At 56.3% G+C, this 19,774-nt stretch overlaps 1 protein-coding gene and 1 long non-coding RNA gene across 10 annotated transcripts in view; one reads left to right on the top strand and one right to left on the bottom strand.

Annotated features, from left to right (window-relative positions):
• Nucleotides 1-3,492: 3,492 nt before the first annotated feature.
• Nucleotides 3,493-5,662, bottom strand: LOC107317668. 2 transcript variants are annotated; one of them, XR_004308170.1, is made up of 2 exons: nt 3,922-5,662; nt 3,493-3,773 (listed from the first exon to the last, which is right to left on the bottom strand). It is a non-coding gene; the product is annotated as an uncharacterized LOC107317668 (long non-coding RNA). The 2 variants fall into 2 exon arrangements; XR_001556964.2 differs by having other exon boundaries at nt 4,289-5,658.
• Nucleotides 5,663-5,867: 205 nt separating this feature from the next.
• SSBP3 (single stranded DNA binding protein 3) overlaps nt 5,868-19,774 on the top strand; it is a 49,655-nt gene continuing 35,748 nt past the window's right edge. For 3 of the 8 annotated variants that reach the window (XR_001557020.2, XR_001557018.2, XR_004308168.1), the window contains exons 1-4: nt 5,868-6,102; nt 6,227-6,299; nt 6,452-6,513; nt 6,607-6,691. Coding sequence is in view for 3 of the 8 variants with exons in the window: in XM_015870807.2 (XP_015726293.1) it covers nt 6,047-6,102; nt 6,227-6,299; nt 6,452-6,513; nt 6,607-6,691 (276 nt within the window). In the remaining 5 variants the exon portion in view is untranslated. The remainder of the gene's footprint in view (nt 6,103-6,226; nt 6,300-6,451; nt 6,514-6,606; nt 6,692-19,774) is intronic. The other 5 variants (XR_001557021.2, XR_001557019.2, XM_015870809.2 and 2 more) reach the window with 3 other exon arrangements.

Raw genomic sequence — 19,774 nt, 5'->3', positions numbered from 1 at the left:
CGCAGACCCCTCGGTGCGCGGAGCTCAGCGAGCGGATAATTAGCTAAACGAATTAATTGACATCCCTGCTTGTAATTAGCAGGCGGTTACACGCAGCTATTCTCCTCGGGACGGGGGGAGATTTCGCAGGGATTGATGTTAAAATACTGTAAAAGAGTAAATAAAGGAGGGCAGCACGTAGGGTCGGGGCGCGGAGCTTAATGACCGCGTTAATTAGTGCGGGGGGACACAGCCGCACTCAGGGACGTGCTGCTGAGAGGCCGCAAGGCGCTGTTCCACCTCTCACCGCCAGGGGGCGCCATTGTTCCGAGCGGCTCAGCCTTCTCCCCCCTCCTCCCCGCAGCGCGCTGCCCGCACAGCCGCCGCTTCCGCCGGTGCGACCCAACTGCGGGGCCGGGAGGGGCCGGGAGGGGCCGGGCGGCTGCGTCCCCCCGGGGCTCGGGGAGGAGGAGCCGGGCCGGGAGTGAGCAGCGAGGCCCAATGGCAGCGCGGCGGTTTCAAGAGGCCCCTTCCGCGCCCCGCCCCGCCCCGCTGCGGGAGGGCGGCCCCGGGGGAGCGATGGGAACCAGGGGGGCTCCAGCAGCATCGCGGCCCGGCCGTGACTGCGGGGTGTCCCCGCTGCTGCTGTAATAACGCGGCGGGGTTGGGGATAAGGAGCAGCTCGTGGTGCCCGCACGGCGCTTCGGTGCTGCCGGGATCTGCGGGCGGACACGCACGGGGAAGGACTAAAGGCGGGCTGTGCTGGCAGGAGAAACGTGGCTGCCTTGAAGCGGGGCCGACACCATAGAACAGGAATAGGGATAGGGATAGGGGTAGGAATAGGGGTAGGGGTAGGAATAGGAATAGGGGTAGGAATAGGAATAGGGATAGGAATAGGAATAGGGGTAGGAATAGGGGTAGGGGTAGGAATAGGAATAGGAATAGGAATAGGAATAGGAATAGGAATAGGAATAGGAATAAGGATAGGAATAGGAATAGGGACAGAGATAGGAATAGGAATAAGGGTAGGAATAGAGATAGGAATAGGGGTAGGGGTAGGGAGGTGGGGGTCTTCCCAGCCGCAGAGCTCGGCACGTTGTTCCATCCAAACCCCCTGTTGGCCCCTCTGGTCCCTCCCGCACACGTGCAGGTTGAGGCCCTGCTGTTCCTCCTCCGTGTTCCCCAGCGGTCAGGGCGGACCTGGCAGCGTTCAGAGCTGCACAGCGCTGGGTGCTGCACGGAGGATGGCAGCAGCCCCGGCCGGAGGCAATAAAGCACCGGGAATGATGCAGCAAAACAGGCTGGAGCTGCGTGGCCAAATAAATCATCCCACACGGAGGAGGAGGTTCGTGCCCTGCCTGCCGTGTCGGCCAACAAAGCCCCGCTGGGCAGTGAGGGTCGGGCTGGATGCAGCCTTGCACGGTGCCCATCGCTGTTACCATCTCCTCCCACCCCCTCGCCCTCACCTTGGAGCATCTCTCCGAGCTGCCAGCAGTGATAAAATGGCTGTGCCCCGAACTGATGGGGTTTATCTGTGAATAACTCTTGGAGGTGACACAACCATGGAGCCGGGGAGGAGGGGAGCTTTGTTTGGGATACGCTGCGCTGCCAGCCCAGCCCCAGCTGTGCCCCCACTGCTCCCCTTGCCCTCCATGCCCCCATAGCCCCCCATGTCCCCCACTCATAGGGACAGAGCAGCCCCAGCCTGGCTCCTGCTGACACACTGAGAGCTTGTTTCCATCCTCAGAGTGTTTACAAGGAGCTCCATCGCTTTGGCACATGGCAGCAGCCCCTGCGGAGCACATTTAGCACCCCGGGATTGCTGCTTCTCACCGCTGTGCTGCACTGAGCCCTGGGGACAAGCAGGCACCGAGCAGCACCAGGGCTGGGGGAAGCACCACGCCGGAGCCCCCCCTCCACGCTGCCGCAGTGACATCCATCACAAGTTTCCAAGCCTCATCTAATTTTGGAGGCCTTCAGCAAATCCAGGCGCCGTCGCTGCCAAACGAGGCTGCCAATGTTTCCCTCGGAAGACGGCTTTGCTCTGAAAGACCCTTCTGGATGGTTTTGCTTTTAATAGCGGGATGGAACCAGGCGGTATCACTGTTGGCCCTTCGCTTTATCACCCTTCAGCCATGAAAGCTGGGAGGTCCGGACCATGCTGTGATGGCTCCAGGGGATATAATGGGGCGGAGGGGCTGATGGAAGCCAGAGGCGGTGAGGTCGGTGTGCAGGGAGGTGCAAGGGCTTGCAGAAACCCAACTGCTTCTGCAGTTACCCAGCGTCAGGAAAATGGAGCTGAAGTGTGAAAAATGAAAGTGAAAAGATAGGATCCAACCCACGGCTATTTATTCTAAAAATACTGACCTAAATACTTAAGTGCACATATAAAAGTAGTTGTCTTTTCTTATTCCCTTTATGGACTCCCCCTGCTTTGGCTCTTGTTTTGTTCAGAAATCAGAGGGATGGGTTTCTCGACCCACCCCATCCCTTCTGTGCTTTGCCATGTGCCCCAAGCCCACCCAGAGCCCTGTATCGGGTGGGGACACCAGCGGGTGGCTGATAAGGGAGCAGGGATTGATATGGCCCCAGGGTGAGGAGCAGCACTAGGGTGACTTTACAGCCCGTAAAACCTCCACTGCAGGGAGACAAGGAGCCGCTGGGTCCCTTCCTCACCTCAGCCAGCAGATCTTCCCTGCACTCTTTGCTTTTTTTATATGGAAAACTAGAAGCCAAACAGCTAAAAATGAGCAGTTTGGGGCTGTGGCTCTGGCCTGGCGTTACCTGCCTGAGCGCTGGGTTGCGTAGGGAGGAGATGCTTAATTGCAACACGTTGCTGGAAGGGAAATGCACGCCTTCCCTGCATGCTGGTCTTGTCTGCATGGAGGGGAAGCTGCAGCCCCAGACCCCAGGAGCAGCGGGGGAGCTGGGGGAGCTGGGTCCTGCAGTGTGCTGAGCACAGGTATGGCAGGGAGGGAGCCGGCGCTGCTGGGAGGGCTGCTGCATTTTGCATTCACAGCCCATCTATTTTGCAATAACCTCGCCGTGATGTTCCCACGTAGGCAAGCCTAAGCTAGCATAGATAATGAAATGGGTTAAAGGAGACAGGAGGAGGGAGAGAAGAGGAGCCAGCAACTCGTAGTAAATCAGGGAGAGAACAGGGCTACTTGAACTCAAGGACTCAGCAGCAGGACGAGTTTGGTTTATGCCGAGAGAGGCTCCATGTTTCCATCCCTATTTGCCACCAGCAGCATGTCCAGCCAACAGCCCCCATCCCAGCTGCAGGGGGGGGTTGAAGAGATGAAGGATGTTCTGGGGATCCCCAAAGTGCTGCCAGCCAGGCTGGGTGTGCAGCAGGCTCTGCTCCGTGCGGCAGCACAGGTTAACCCAGCAGCTCATGGACATTGGGGGACCTGGACGCTGAGGCTCACCCACCTTTGGCTTTTGAGGCAGTCCAAACAAGCTAATTAAATTCTGCTCTGCTTAATCAGAGCCATTGAACAGCAGTCAGAAGAAATTAATCCCGTGTTTTATTAGATGCTGTTTGAAGTCGCGTTTGGCACCTCATCCTCGGTTCTCATCTCCTTCTGGGGAAGGAAGAAGGACATCTGCAGGGAAGAGCGAGGGTGCAGCAGATGGCAGCGGGGATGATTCAGGGCCTTGAGGAAGGAGCTGCACCACGGGGAGGACGAGGCACTTCTCCCTGCATCCCACAAGGCCACGAGCCAGGCAGGGCTCCCAAAAAGACGTGTTCCTCCACATTGCATGCTAATGGCTCCGTGCGATAGGTCCCGCTGCAATTAAAGCCCGCGGAGCGTTAATATGCATCGTGGTGAAGCCACTCTTCCCACAGCTACTCCCTCCCAAACCTGCCCGTCCTGCTGCACATCCCTGCCCACGGGGATCCCACCCAGCCTGGGCTCAGCCTGTGGCTGCACTCACACCTCGCTGTGCCAGGGGCTGCTGCCTTCAGCCTCATGGGCGCCCAGCAGCGTTTTCTCCTGCCTTGGAGCTGAGCAGAGCGGGGCCGTTTCTGTACTGCGGGATGCAGGGAGGGAAGCAGGCAGCTCTGAGCTGTCAGACGGGAGAGGTTCAGGCAGGCGGTTATTGGAGTTTTTAATGAATTCTGGTGCCTTCATTGCCACAAATCCAAGGGAAACCCAACAGAGAAACGCCCGAGCTGAGGACATTGGCTCTCCAAGCCACGGGAGCACTGGGGAGGCTTGGAACCTCCTCCCATGACTGGAGCAGACAGCGCTGCTGGCTGCTGGGTGTTGGGATTTCTGATTGTAACATTTCTTGTCCTGACCTGTGTTCAAACTTCGCAGAGCCATTTAATTGCGTTCTGCGGTGGGGAAGAGATGAAATTAGTCTCCCTTCTGATCTTGAGCTCAGTTGGTCCAAGGCACCGTCTTATAATCTGCTCACATCGTCTCGACATCGGGTGGTGGCAGACACGAGGCCGGGGCTGCAGGGAGAGGTGCAGTTCACACGGGACAGGAGTTCCACCCTCGCTGTCCTGGAGTCGGGCTCCTGGGTTTGCTTGAATAGGAATGGCAATATTTAGACTTGGTGCCACTTGCAGGAAGCTTTCAATCAAGTGCTCTTCTCCATCTCCCCTAGCAACAGCCAAGAAACAGAGCTGGTCCGGGGGATGGGGGAGAAGCTGAGGCAGGGGCAGCACCAGGAAGGTGCCTGTCCCCATCCATCCTCTGCTGTCCCCATGCTCAGGACATCTTCCCCGACCTCCCTCTTCATGCTGGGCACCTGCAGATGGACCTTTGGAGGTGGAGATCCCAGCTCCTATTGCATTTCTCATCCCAACGACTGGGAAAGAAGGGAACTGTTTTTGTCTGCTCGGTATCTCAGACAATCAATGAGTTAAAGGGAAATAAACTGATGAGCAGGAGCGAATGTAGAGCTGGATGTGCTGCAAAACATGAGGGGCTGAGCAGCAGCCGTGGCCATCCCATTTTCTAAGGTCTAAGGAAAGGGATGGCGGTGTGGGCAGAGAGAAGCCCTGTTCTTCCTTTCTTGCTGGCCAGGAGCACAGCACACATCCCCCTGGGGACAGCAGCACTTTGCAGAATGTGCTGAATACGAAGGTGTTATTTTGAACAGGGATATTTAGCTGCTCTTTACCCTCACGTAGGTGGTTTACTCTGCTGGTCATCACCCAGCCCTAAGAACAGCGGGATGTGGAGGCTCAGGGGACACGAGCTCCGTGACCTGCTGCCCATCCCGGCCCTGCAGGTGATGCCGGCTGTGACGGGCCGTTGGCAGCGCTGGTTTCGTGCCGCTCCATCATCAGTTCCCGTGGTAACGGCGCTCGGGGCTGTTGGGCCGGGTTGTGTGTGAGGAGCCCGGCGCTGCCCTGTGGGACCGGCCGCAGCTCAGGCCCGTCCCCGCCCGGTCCGTGCCCGTCTCTCATTGTACCCGCACCGTGTCACAAAGTTCCGGGGCTGCCCCCTGTGCTCCCCCATTAACGCTGCGTTGCCCCGGCCGCGCTCACTCGGTACCGGCCGCACCCGGTGCCGGTTCCTCCCGCTCTGTGGGGGCTCCCGAGGCAGCGCCCCCCCCTTCCAGCCCGGCGGGCGGTTTCAAGGCCCCCCTTCCGCTCTCCCCGCGGCGCCGTCCAATCGGAGCGCTCAGCGCGCGGCGGCTCGGCACCTTAAAGGCGCAGCGCTCCCTCCTCACGACCATCCCCGCCCGCCCCGCCCGCCCCGCCCAGCGGCGCTAGGACCGCGCGGCGCCGCGCTCCCCCCTCCTCCCTGCCCTCAGCAGGAGGCCGCCCGCCCGCCGCTGGCCGAGGGGGCGTGGCCACGCGATCCCCCTCCCCCACCCGTCAGCGATTGGCGGAGCCGCCCGTCAATCATTTGGGGGCGGTGCCCGGCGCGGCCACGTTCGGCTGGGGCGGCAGGCGGGCGGGCGCGGCAACGAGCGGCGGCAGCAGCGGGGCCATGGGGGAGCGGAGCGGGACGGAGCTCTGACAGCACCCGGTGCGCGGCCAAGCGGAGCGGGCACAGCGGCTCGGGAGGGCGGGCCCACACCCAGCTCGGAGCGGAACATGTTCGCCAAGGGGAAAGGCTCGGCCGTGCCCTCGGACGGGCAGGCGCGGGAGAAGTAAGCGGGGAGGAGGAGAGAGGGAGGGGGGAGCGGAGCGGAGCGGTGCGGGAGGAGCCGGGCTGTGTGCGGGGCGGGGGGCTCCGCTCAGCACCCCCCGCTCAGCCCCGCCGGGCTCTTGCAGGCTGGCCCTGTACGTCTATGAGTATCTGCTGCACGTGGGAGCACAGAAATCCGCTCAGACCTTCCTGTCCGAGGTGAGACCCCCCCGCCGCCCTTTGTGCTCCGCCGCCGCCTCCCGGCCTCCATCTTGTGCGGGGCGGGCGAGCGGCGGCGGCCGGCGGGGTCCCCCCCCCCCGCTCGTCGGAGCCCGGCGGCCCCATTGGCGGCCCGTTCGTTTCGCCCGCAGATCCGGTGGGAGAAGAACATCACGCTGGGAGAACCGCCCGGCTTCCTGCACTCCTGGTGGTGGTGAGTGAGGGGCGCGGGGGGTCGCGGTGAGTCAGCAGCCCCCGGGGCAGCCGGTAACCGGGGGCTCCCTCCCGTTGTGTTTGTGCCACGCAGCGTGTTCTGGGACCTGTACTGCGCGGCCCCCGAGCGCCGAGACACTTGCGAGCATTCGAGCGAAGCGAAAGCCTTCCATGACTATGTGAGTAACAACAAGTTTGTGCTCCTCGCCTTAATGACGGAGTCGGGGCGCTCGGGCCGGTAGCAGCGTGGGTCCGAGCAGCGGCGCTGCGATGTGACCGTCCGGCGTTTCATAACGTTGTAATTATGTTAATGAGCCCCAACGCTTTATCTTCGGTGCTCCGAGGCGTCGGGGCCGCCGGTGGGACCGGGCGGTGGGCAACAAAGCGGCGGTGGTCGGTGTCTGTGAGCCCGGTTACATCGTTGGTAAATGCTGCTGGGGATGGAGGGGAGGGTTCAGCCCAAAGCCTCGTGGGCGTGTGGGGCTGCTTTGGTTGGCTGGGAATAATGCGCCTTGAGGAGCTGATGGGCTGGAGGTGATGGTGTGGACCTCATCCCGCTGTGGGTGATGCTGGTTGGGCCCTCTGGGCTTTGTGTCCTCGTGAAATACAGATCCCCTCCAGCTGTGAGTTGCTGGACCTGCTCTCTTGCTTGGAGCAAACCTAGAGGTGCTCCCTGCAACACGCTGCTCTCTACCACCATCCTGAGTGTAGGACCTGGGTTGGTTGGTGGTGGCAGCCGTCGTGGACCATCCTGTGTGTGTAACAGAGGTGTTGGTGGAGCCCAGCAGCTGCTTTCCTTCGGGTGTGTTCTCCCGTAGCTTCGTGGTCTCGTGGCTCAGGGCTTGTTGGTGCTGGCTGCAGGTGGGCTGCCCGCTCCGTCCCGCTGAAGTCACCCAGATCTGCAGCACTGATCTGCAGCGGGAGGAATTTGAATCAAAGGATTAGTCACCTGGCTGTGGGCTTGGAGCGGAGTCAAGCCAGTTTAAATTGTGTAGCAGGAGCTGTTTTTGTCTGCTCCTGGGAGCCTATGGTATGGAAACCATTTTTTCCTCCCTTCCCCAGCCTCTCGCTGCCTCGACATGCCTGGGTTGAGCTGCTGGGAGATGTGTGAGGTTGGGCTGGGAGCAGCGCGGGGACCTTCTCTGCTCCTCCTGCTTGGGGAGCAGAGCTCAGATCTACATCGCTGCCAGTCCATTGCCCTTCCCTCAATGGATGCAGCCTGGAGCTGAACCCACGTGGGGGTGGGCAGTGGGGATGGGCAGCTCGTTTGTTCTCTGTGGAAGCCAACCCTTGTCTGTGCTGCCTGTCCATCTGTCTCTCCTGTGGCCACCGTTCCACTCCCGGTTGCTCCGTGCCGCTTCCTGCGTAGCTGCTTTTTATTTACTGGGTCGGATTAAAATGTTGAACTCCTGAACCGAGGGTGAGAGAGGGCTGACAACCCGGGGTTTGTCAGCACATCCATCAGCGCTGGGTTCTGCAGCCTGGCAACGCCTGCTGCTCCTCCTTGCATCTTTTGGGCCAAAACCCATCTGTTTTGGAGCCTGGTTAGGATGGAACGAGGCAGAAGTGGATCTTCAGGTAGTAAAGGCTTTGCTAAGGATGGCACTGGCAGCCAAGGCGTAGTAGTGCTACGTTCACGGCAACCTCCTAATAATGTCAGAGGATTTAGTGTATTTAGAGAAATTAATCTTTTTTAGCTTGGCAATAATTCTAACAATAGGCATGAGTGCATTAAATGATTCACATAAACTTCTTTAATACATGTTGCTTGAAGCTTACAGTAAATAGATACAATCCCGATTGTTTTAATTCTCTGTGTAATGCAGTTTTGTAACAGCCCCGAGTGTTTCACCTTTTCGGTCTGACTGCAAAGATGTGTCAGGAGGTTTTTGCTCCTCCCTTGGCTTTACCACACCGGTTTGGTGTCTCTGGGTCTATTTGGCCTTAAGGTGCGTGTATTTGGCTTGGGATGCTTGTGGTGCTCTCTCTGCATGGAGCACCAAGTGTACTTTGCAGGGCAGGGACCTGCCTAGCTCACGTTTAAATATTGACCAAAGCCAGGAACCAGGTGATAATCAGTGTGTGTGAATGGTGCCTTGTTCCCTGGGGCAGGCACATGGTCCTGCAGTGTTGGGCTGAGCCTTGTTGTGTCCCATGCTGGGGGATGCTCTGGGTGGGGAGTGCATCACCAACCACCCCAACTCCAAACCCCACGGCGTATCGGCAGCGTGCAGCAGCTCAGAGCGATGCTGGGCCTCCTGCAAGCCCCGGGCTGGGTGGACCAGTGAGTAATTTCATCTGTTGGTTGTGGTTAAAAATATCCCAATATAGGCTTTGCCCCAGATTCGTAAAGCATCGTCTTGAAACCTGGCCAATGGCAGAACTGGCTGTGCAGCGGTCGCCCGGGTCTGTGCCAAATGCCGTGTTTGTTTACCAGAAGGCAGTGGGTTTGTCATTGCAACCTAAGGCACAGAGCAGGGAGATATGGGGGGTGCTGGGGGGTCTGGGGGTGCCGGCACTGGCTGCAGAACCACACGCTTGGGTGCAGAGCGGTGCGCTTCATTAGCGGAGTGTTAACTCTGGGATTTGCATGCTGTGTAATTTCCATTTCATTTCCCATTGTAACTGTATGGGAACTGTTAGGAGCAGCAGGATAAATGGTCAATTTCCCCCTCTGATTTTTAATCTTTATTTTTGGCACCTCTCTTGTAGGGGATGCTCTGTAAGTGCCCTGGGCTCTCGCCATGATGGAGCAGCGCTTCTTTCCCAGCTCTCCCCGTGGTTCCCCTCCCAGGGCTGCAGGCTGCTGGGAGGGGTGGGCTGTGGGTCCGTGTGTTGGGGAGGAGCACCGTGTTTCTCCCTTTTTGTCTCAGCATGTGTACAGATCTGACTGTTAACGCAGCTAACGCGTCGTGTTGCTTGCAGTTTCATTAGTCAGCCTCCTCCACCACCTGTATCAGAGTTATCCAGAAGTTAACGGCAGTACTCTGGTTACCTACAGCTGCACAGCACTGATCCCCAGCCGCCATCCAAGACTTGACCTGTTCTACAGGCATTGCCTGACCCATAGCAATCGATTTGGGTGGGTTTTTATTGTCGCTTTATTCCTATTCCCATCCAACTGGGCAGGCTGCTGGCTCAGTCCTCCAGCCCTCTGAGATGCTGTGTGCAGGGGGCAGCCCTGCTCTGCCTCCCCTCTCTGCCTCCCCACTCCCCATTTGGCTGATGCTGTGTGTTGCAGTGCCCGCTCCCTCTGTGCCTCCCACGGCCAGCGAGCTACAAAGGGAGCGTGCAGCATGACAGGGGATTTCAGCCACTGCGTTATCTCAGAATTGGCCGATTGATGGTTGCAGTTCAGCGTTTCAACATTGTGAAAGCCAATACAATTTGAGTTAGCGGTGATGACTGCCAGTTTAAATACCGCAGTGAATTTCTGTCAAAGAGCTAATACATAGAAAGGGGAATTGCAGAAAACTTGATCACCAGAACCACTTCAGTCGATTTTGGCCTCCAGCTACAGAAAATGAACTTAAATCTAGTTGACTGTTGCTACATACTTTTTGTGGCATTGCTCTGCTTGTGCGGCCAGCTTGAGTGCAACTTGCAGGAGAGGAGGATCAGAGCGGTGCTCGGCTTTACTTCATCCTTGCTCTCCTCTGCTACACCCAGCACCCCCATGGAAAAAGAATCCATACTCACCAGTGTTCAGAGTTATGTCTTTGCTGTGGAAGATTTACGTTGCAGCAGCTTCGGCTCGCTTTTAAGCATGCAACATGGTCGTTAGATCATTGATTTATTTCATTTTTTTTTAACCTCAGGAAACCAGTGCAGTTCTTTAACTCCTTCTGTCTGGAAGGATGCTGTGCTGCAGCTGGGGATGTTGGTTGCAGAGAAGATGGGGAGCTTGGTCTCTGTGTCTGGTTGTGGACACCCAGGGCTCCTTTTACCCCAGTGTAAACCTTTCCCATTGGATTCAGATCTCAGTGGAGCTGCTGAAGCCAGAGGAGCGTGTTAGCTGGTGTGGTGTGAGCCATGGTGGGATGACAACCAGGGAATCTGGAAGGATGTTAGTCTGCCAGCAGAGTGGTGTCATCCTCTTTGAACCCCAAGCCCCAGAGAAAGATGCCTTCCAGCTGTGCTTTGGGGATGGAAAGCAGGAGGTTGTGATCAGGTATCCTTGGGCTGTGGGGCAGCTCCTTTCTGTGTCAGCACTCTGTCCTGTGCTGGCTGCTCCCACAAGTCTGCATGGTTGGTGCAGAATGGCACCTGGAAGGGGGGGTGTCGCATTGGGATCTGTGTCTCATCCGTCATGGAGGTGATCCCCAGCTGTGTCTGCATGGTGTTAGTCTGCAGTTACCTTGGCTCATGGTGAGGTGGTGATCTCCAGGTATCTCTGCAGCGTGCTCTTTGGAGCCGGTTTGCTAAAATGCTTTGCGTAGGAGGGCTGGTGCTGCTGGGCCAGGCTCAGCAGGGTGTGGGATGTGGGTTGGGGACAGCGCTGTGCAGTCCCTGCCAACCCCACAGGCATCACCAGGGCCTCGAGGAGTGGCTGCAGTGCTCCAGCCCCTTTCTGCATAGCTGGGCTGCATCCAGACCCGCTGTGCAGGGGCAGGGATCCCCATAGGTAACCAGAGAGAGGAGTTTCCTCCCGGAATGGCAGGCTGCCAGGAACAGCTGCACGGCTCCAAATCGTGGTTTTGGGTTGTTTTAGAAAGAAAAAAAAGAACATAAGTGTGTGCTGGGGGAGCAGAGAAACTTGCTCTCCCTGCAGTTTGCTGGGTTGAGCCCTCAGTCCTTCATTGGGGACAGGTAGTGGCTCACCCATGCTGCGTGCTGGAGCTCTGTGCAGAGCTGCATTGTTATTTACTAAGCAATATCTGCTGTTGGTGCAGAACAACCTCCTCTTTTGCACTTCTTGCTGCCCAGGGTGACGGAAACACGCCGTCTCGGAGCGATACCTTCCTGTAGTTGCTATTGATGGAAAAGCCAAGTGTGCTAAACTTGAGGTCAGAGCACTGAGCTTATGTCTTAGTCTTTGACTGGGGAGCCTAAATATTTATCCTGTTCTGTCCCTAATGAAAACAAATTGTCAACAGTTGTTCAGTAACTGACTAAATTAAAATCTGTAATTAGTCAATTAGATTAAAGAGTTGGCACAACCTGATTGTATCATGCTGGTTAGGTTATTAAGAGAAAGGGTGTGATTTTTAATTACTGCATGCTAATTTTGACAGTTTCAAATGGAAACAGACGTTTCCCCCCCTCCGCTCAGAGTGCCTCTGTAAAAGTAAGGCACTGGAATGTATTTTATGTCAACAAATGGTGTGAAGATGCAAAGTTTTCTCCGGCTTGAATCCGCAAGGGATTTCCACCAAGAAAGTGGGGGTGGCTGGGAGGAGAGGAAGCCGCCCAAGACACAGCGTGGTTGTTTAATTCATCCTGACAATGGGAGGCTGGGTGGGTTTGGATGCTCCTCGTGCATCCTGGGGGGGGCACAGCCGTGGGTGTCTCCATGTGTTTGCAGGGCAGCTCTTGTGCTGCCGGAGCCAACCTGGAGCGGAGCAGCGAGATGCAGCCGAGTGGTTTTTGTGCGTGCGCTTGTTCTTCATTGTTTTGTTTTTTAACCTCTATGGCGCTGCCAGAGGGGCTGGCTCCAGCGGAGGCGAAGCCCACGAGGAGGAGGAAGGCCATGGAGGAAGGCCATGCATGCGATCCCATTGTCTGCCCCGGAGCTGCGGCCACGTGCGAGGGGACCCGCACACCACGGCCCCCAGCTCCGCACCGCCCTCCCTGCGACGGGGGGGCCGCGGCCCCCGGCAGATTTGTGGCTCTGGGTAAACACGAGGCTTGTAAACCTTCCCCTCGCTTCCTTCCTGGGGTCCTCATGCAGGAACAAAGGGAGCGAGAGCGAGGGTGTGCAAGGCACCTCGGCTCGTCAAAGCGCGTGGGGAGGGGGCCGAGCCCCCCCATCGCTGCCACGGGGAGGTGCGTGAGGTCGGTACAGTGTGTATTGGGTACGAGTGAGGCTTTCCTGTTCCCCTGATCATTTCCTTCCTCACCTTGGAAACTTGGATTTTCTCCTACCTTTTGTTCCATATTTTTTCTTTTAAAGCAGCCCCTGGCTCTATTGGAAACAGCTGCCACGCCGCTCCTGGGAGCTGGGGCTCTTTCTCCTCCTTAATACCACTTGCCATTCCACTGGCCGCTCTACCAAATTAAATGGCAACTGGTTGCACAGAATCCTTGCTTATGCAGGAGCGGGCGATGCCCACTTTGGTGCACCCCATCCAGCTCTGTGGCTACTGGTAAGGATCATGAAGCTCTGCTGTTTCTCCAGCCACATCGTGTGGGCACCTCCAAGGGGGCAAATCCCCAGCATAGGGGTGCTGGGCTGTGCCAAGCCCTGCTATGAGCCCTGCTATGGGCCCTTCTCCTGCTGCCCAGATGGTGAAGGCCATGCCCATGCTATGGGTTGGTGCATGTAGTGTGCTGTCTTCTCACTGGGGAGGAGACTGTGCTGTTGGTGGAAGACGTGGTGCCTGCAGGGAGTCTGGCTGCTGAAAAAGTGTATATAAATATATAAAAATATCTTGCCTGCGCGCCCCGAGGAGATGGCAGTAATTGGGTTTTGTGTTTCCAGGCCACAGGAAGGGTTGGTGCTTTCACTGCTGAGAGGTCTCTTGGGGCAGTGATGGGGGGCTCCCATTGTGGGACAGGGCTGCTTCAGGTGCTGGGCACCATCTCAAGGTGGATTCTTCAACCCAGCTGGGGGACATGGGGCTCCACTGGGGGTGATGGGCTCTGCCAGGTAGAATTGGCTCCTTCCTCTGCAGAGCAGCCCCAGGCTGGCTGGGGGGAGAGAAAACAGCTCCCTGACAAGTAAACAAATACCTCGCTGTGGGCTCCATGGGGTGGTGGTTTTTTTTTGCCTCCTCCTTTCAAAACTCCTCCTGCTTGTGGCCGCAAGCACGGGGCTGTTTGCTGAAGGGGTTGGTGCCAGGAGATGAGTTCAAAGCTACAGCTGTGCCGTTGGGTGGGGAGGGGGGGGATTTCCAAAACACAGGGCAGGTTTTGGCTGCTTCCTGTACATGGTGGGACTGAGCCCCTGCCACTGGGGCTGGGGGGTGGCTGTGGGCAGTGGGGCACTGAGGAGTTGCCTTAGGCCTCTTGTGGGAGCTGCCCTTCAGCTCCATGTGCTTACACTTTTATTGTTGTGGAGGAGGACTGCCCAGCCTCCCTGATGTCGAAATTAAGCAAAATACGTATAAATCAAGGTATTTAATGCACATCTGTGTGTATGTGGGGCCTAGTGTCAGGGACTGGCTGCATGGGGCGGCCCAGCAGCAAGGCCCTTGGGCTTCAGTATGGGACCGAGCTTCAGGCCGCCCCATGCTCCTGCTTTATGGACATACCTGTGGCAGGGCAGATGGTTGCAACAGCTTTCTACCCCCACACAGACCTGTGGGGCCCCCTGGCTTGGGCAGAGTGTCTCTATCCCCATGCTAAAGGCGTGCTGGAGTGAACCCGCAGTCCCTGCTAGTGCTTTTATTTTCCTTCCCTCCGCCTTTCTACTCTTTCTGCCTCTGACAAGCGCAGTCACAACACCAATCTGGCTGTTTTGACTTGGTTTCTGTGCCGTCGGCAGGGTAACAACGACGCAGCTCTGTATGTGGGGCTTTGGTTGGGACCCTTCTCATCCCCCTGCAGATGCAATTAAACCTATAGGTTCATCAGCCTCTGTGCAGCCCCTATGATGATGTGGGGGCAGGGCCAGGAATCCCCCAGCACACTGTGTGTATTCTCCCCATACCCATCTATCCATTCGGGTCTGAGCCTGACACGACTACTGCCCCACAATGCTGTGTGAGCCAGTGCCACCGCAGCCTGTGGTGTCAAGATAAAGTCCAAAGGAAGACCTCTAGCTGTGTCTTAAGCTAACATTTTCTTTCTAATTTTTTTTTTCTAATGTTTCTGCATAAACCCTTAAACATTTGATCTCGAGCGTCTCTCCTCCCAGGGTGCAGCAGCTTTCTGTAGTGAAAATGAGCTCTTGCTGCCCGGCCTGGCTGCCCTGCACAGCTTCTGGGTGGTTGGGCTTTTTCTGTCCCCTTTTTCCCCCAGATCTTGGATAACCTCACCAGGCTGAGCTCACACCTCTGATGAGTGTGTATATATATGTATGTTTTTAATACAAACATGCTTCCAAAGCAGAGGATGTGCTGCAGTGGCTCTGGCACGTAGTTGTGCCCCACAATGAGGTGTGTCCCCTCTGGCCATGCCGTGGGTGTGAAGCTGGTGCTCATTTCCAGAAGAGCACAAGTCCCTCGTGCCTGGAGTAGTTTCATCCTGCACCCCAGAAAAGTGAGAGTCCCTTGTGCATGGGCTGGTTTGGTTTTCTACCATCGAACCTCTGACCCTATGGGCAGCCCTGGGAATCAGCTGCCCGCCTGGAGTTGGGTTTTGCAGCTGGAGAGGTTTGTGATGTGATTTTAAGTTAGGAAAAGGCTGTGCATGCACAGGAAGGGGCAAGGTGCTCCCTGGTGGGTTCCTGCTTGTGCTGGGGCTGGTGGGTCAGGCAGCAGCACAGTGCTGTGCTTGCCATGGGTACAGCCAGGCCCCCTGGCAAGGTGTGAATCACACCCATCTCTTTCCACGAGCTTTGTGGTGTTTGTGGATGTCTTAGCCCTGCTCCAGATGGAGAGCAGAGGTTCATCCTCCCAGTGCTGCTGGGCTGCTTGGCACCAGCGTTATTCAGGTTTTCTGTAGCAGCCCTTGTTGCATCCTACCCCTTTGGTCAGTGGTTCCTGTGCGCTTGGGAGAGGAAAGAGGGTGATTTTGGGAAGCATGTGAGCTCCTTTCTGAGGAGCAAAGCACAATGCTGCACGCTGTCTGTTCTGGGACCATCATGGAGCTTTGCTGCTGGGAGCTGTCTTCCACCTTTGGGTGCAGCGGGCTGCAAGGTGTGAACCTGAAGTCATGTTTGGTCTCACTGGGGCCAACCTGCCCCATGTTGGTCATCACCAGTGCTTGGTCACCTCAGGCTGGCTTTCAGCAGATCTGTATTTGCTGGATATGGGAGCTGCAAGGAAACAAATGATAGTCCGCAGTGCACACAGGTATCTTCAGTCTGGTTCAAGGGTAGCTTTCCATGGGAAAACAATTGCTGTTTTGTTCCATGCTGGACATGGCTGTGATGCTGATGCCCAGGTGCTTCAGTCCTTTGCTCTTCTCTTTTTGGAGAGGAGGTCCAGGCTGGGGCTTCTTTTCATCCTTTAAAAACAGATTTGCTTGGTTGTCCCAGAGCCCTTCTGGGTGTCGTGGCATGTCCTGACAGCTTGTCTGTCCTTACCTGCAGTCATCAAGGAGTTTTCAACATGACTTATATAAACCCTTTGTACTTGGATTGCTCCACCGTGCTGCACAATGGGTTCTTTGTCATCGTGCCAGCTAATTAATTTTAACTTTCACTGTTGCTTCAACGTGGTACTCTGTCCTCTTGGTCCATCTGAAGCATTCCCCCCCACCATAAGCATTTTCCAGCTCTTGGAGCAGTTTGACTTGTTGCTGCAAGCAAGAGAAGCCGGCTGGCCCCACTGGTGCTCATCTACTGGGGAAGAAGCTGCCCTCACACGTGCATCACTTGGGGGCCATGGGGAGGGGGTGAACAGAGCCATTAGGAGGCTGTGCTGAAAGTAACTTTCCTCCAGTGGCTTATTTCTCCTGGCTGGCAGCTGAAGGTCCCCATGGATAACATCCTCTGATGAAAATAACAGGCTGTCGCTCCCCGGCCGGTGATTGGCGTTGTGCTCATCTTGCTGGGAGCGGGGTGTATGTGCAGGTTGCATCTCCAGGACAAAATGCCCTGCTGCATCGCTCCACTGCGGAGCTTGTGCTGGGGAATGTGGGTGCAATTGGGTTTAAGGATGATTAGTTCTGCAGGACTGGGCTCTGTCTGTCTGCGTGCTGGAAAGCAGGTGTTTTCCTCTTGCCTTGTACATCCTGTGCACAAACATCTGCTCTCGCTGTGCTGACACCAAGCTCTGGGTGCTGCGGTATCGGGGCAGCTTTTCTGTAGCCCCAGGTCTTCACTTGGCCATAAGGGATGGACACACTGATACATCTTGGTGATGGTGTCTTGTGCCCAGAGGAAGGACCAGGAGGATCAGAGCACCAGCTTGGTGTCCCCCAGCATCATGGGTCGTGCCTGGACAGTGGCACAGGGTGGGCGCATGTGGGTGACTGGGGTATTGTTTTCCTTCCATGCAGGGGGGAGGGATGGAGGTCTTTGCATGCATAAACATGAACTTAATTTGAACTGATGGGTTTTGTCTGCACATTGCCCAGCGCTGCTGTGGTGGAGGGCAGCTCCCCTCGGTTCAGGGTGGGAACGGCGGCGGGTCAAGGAATATGAAATTGATGCCTTTGTGTTTAATCTGGTTATAAGGACAGCTATTAGAGATAATGAATTTTGCCTGTCCCCATCGTTGTAATACAAGAACCTAGATGTCTTTCAACACGGAGAAGGTCACTCCTCTTTATTTCTGGTTGTAAATTTTGCTGGTTACAGATGTTTGGTGTTGATAGGCGCAGCTAAGGAAGCTCCTGCGAGCTGCTTGGTGTGGAGTTGGGCAGGTGAGAGCGAGGAGGGCAGCACCATGGAGCCTTCCAAGGGGCTTCCATGGGCCTTTGTAGCTGATGGGAAGAAAGGAAAGTTTCCTTCTCACCATGGGGTTGTGCCTGCAGGAGCCCAGGCAGCGCGTAGGGTCTCAGCACCCCAACAGCTGCATTAGTGGGGGTTCAGCAGGGATTGCTGCACTAGGGTTGGGCAGGGGATGAAGAAAGGAGGCTCAGCAATGTTCAGCACGTGGCTCGGTGCAGAGCGTCGTGCCCGCCTGTTGTTCACTCCTGCAGAGCCAGGAAAGCACGTGAAAGCATCACCTAAAGCTGCTGTGCAGCCGGGTTTGTGCGCTGCGAAGCCCGGCCATCACACGGTTAATTTTCTCCATCGAGCTTCTTCTGCTCCGGTGCCAGCGGAGGCTTTTCCTTTCCTAAGGAGACTCCGGCTCTGGCGCAGAGCAGATGCTGGGGGGGCGGCCGCCTCCTTCCCTCAGGGTTGTGCCGGGGCCGTATCACACCCTGCCCGGCGTGCAGCCCGCTGATAAGCCCCCGGCCCCAGCTGCACCCCACGAGCTCCCGGCCGCAGCCGGGGGCCTTTCCCCAGCAGCGCAGGGTGCGGGGAGCCGAGCTGCATCTGCCTGCCCTTTCTTACATTGAAAAGGCAGCACGTGCTTTTCTGCCTCCCTGGCCCCGCTTCCCTCCTCTCCTCCAGGCACTTCTCCCCCCGCGCTCCTGATTTATGCTGTTCCACATTTTCTCCTCGTTTCCATGCCTTTTTCTCCCCTCCCTCTTTTTTTTTTTTTCCTCCCCTTGTGCTGCCTGTGCATTGCCTTCCTCCTCTTTTTTTTTTTTTTTTCCCCTACTGTTGTTCAGCAGCTTTTCTCATTCTCCCAATATTCGGTGCTCTCTGCTTTTGTCTGCCCCTCGTGGGTTGTTATCCTCCCTCCCAGGACCTGTGCATTACACTGGGATGCTTCAACTTCACTCTCGCAGAGCAAGAAAACGCCTTGAGTGCACAGCGTGTTGTTTCCCCCTCCCTCCCCAAGGCCCTTCATACCATTAACGTGCAAGAGGTCGCTTTGAATTCCTGGAAAGCCTCCTAAAATCCCCCCACCAACACCAGCACTGAGCAGGATTTGCCCTCCCTCCCTCCATGGCACAACAGCAGCAGCCTGGGGCGCTCTATGGGGAGGGGATCCCCATAGATAGGGGCCATCTGTCCCCTTCCCACCCCACGTCTGCAGGGCAACCAGAGGTGCTGAAAGTTGGTTGGTTTGCTTATTTATGCTATTATATTGATTTACTTTGCCGCGTTTGGCCCCATTTCATCCAGCACAACCCGACTTTTTTTGTTTGTTTCTTTCCATTGCCTTGCCAGGCACATACAGAAAGTTTGCTGGGTTTCTCCTGAGCGTGCATACGCTGAATTATTTTATTAGCCTTCTGGAAGGGAGCCAGCATGGTGTGCAGCAAGCGGGGACCCTCAGCTTTCATTGCATTTCCCCCCCCCCCTCCACCCCCCCCACCAGGTTGTGCTGTCAGCATAACCATTTTTTATTTATTTTTTTACATTTTTCAATATATTTTAAAATTTTTTTTATTTATTTATTTTTTGCTCCTGAAAGGGTTAAAAATTATGGGGAAGTTCAGCTAGCACTTGCAAGATATGGTTGCCTTAGCAACAGGCCTCCTAATCTGGTAGGTGACCTGAGAGACTGTGGAAGATGCAGGGCTCGGTTTGGCATTTCATTATTTCATGAGGCTGCGGCTCTCCAGCTGGTTGGCTCCCAGCGCCCGGCGCCGCGGGCATTCCAAGGCACAGCCCCGGGGGCCCCGCCACCCCCTGCCCCCAGCTGCCCTGCCCCAGCCCTGCTGCCTCCATGGCATCTCTTATTTTGGGGAGGGGAGGAGGATGGGGGGATGGGGAAGGTTTCTCTTAAGCTGTTGTGGGGCCTCCCAGGAGCTCAGGTGGTGGCTGTGCTACTTTTGGGTGGCACATAATGTTTTACTCTCTCCAAAGGGTTTGCCTTGTCGGTGTGGCAATGTAATATGTGTTTTCCCCCCACCCCCCTTGTTTTGCAGCTGGAAATGTTCCCACGAGCATTTCTGAAACCTCAGAAACCCAATTTCTCCCATTCTACCCTGATCAGAAATGGGCATTTTCCATGGGGAGCTGGGGCTGGAGCACAACATGTTGGGGCACAGTGGGGCTGCAGCAAGCAGGGAGAGGCAATGGGATAAGCAATGAAGTGATGTCCTACTCTAACTGTGATGTCTTGGGGGAGGAGGCCCTGGCACTGCAGCCTAGAGAAGCTGTGGATACCCCATTCTTGGAGACTTTCAAGGCCAAGTTAGGTGGAGCCCTAGGCAGTGTGATTGGTGGGGGGCAACCAGCCCACAGCAGGGGTTGGAATTGGGTGGGCTTTAAGGTCTCTTCCAACCCAAGCCATTCCATGACTCTAGGTACAGCTTTTGGGGCAGCACGGTGCTGTGTTGTTATTCTTACTCTAGGCTGTGTTTTAATGGAAGCCTCCCAGAAGTTGGCTTCTTGCAGCGTGTTGTTTCCTTTGCTGTTGCGAGCACTCATGCAAAGCTACAGCTGCCACTTAAGAAACTGCAGCACAAAACTCCCTCGGCCTCCCAAA

The sequence above is a fragment of the Coturnix japonica genome, chromosome 8 (assembly GCF_001577835.2).
Source record: "Coturnix japonica isolate 7356 chromosome 8, Coturnix japonica 2.1, whole genome shotgun sequence".
Lineage (NCBI taxonomy): Eukaryota > Metazoa > Chordata > Aves > Galliformes > Phasianidae > Coturnix > Coturnix japonica.
The sequence above is the reverse complement of the archived record's forward strand: the minus strand, read 5'-3'. Positions and strand labels throughout refer to the sequence as shown.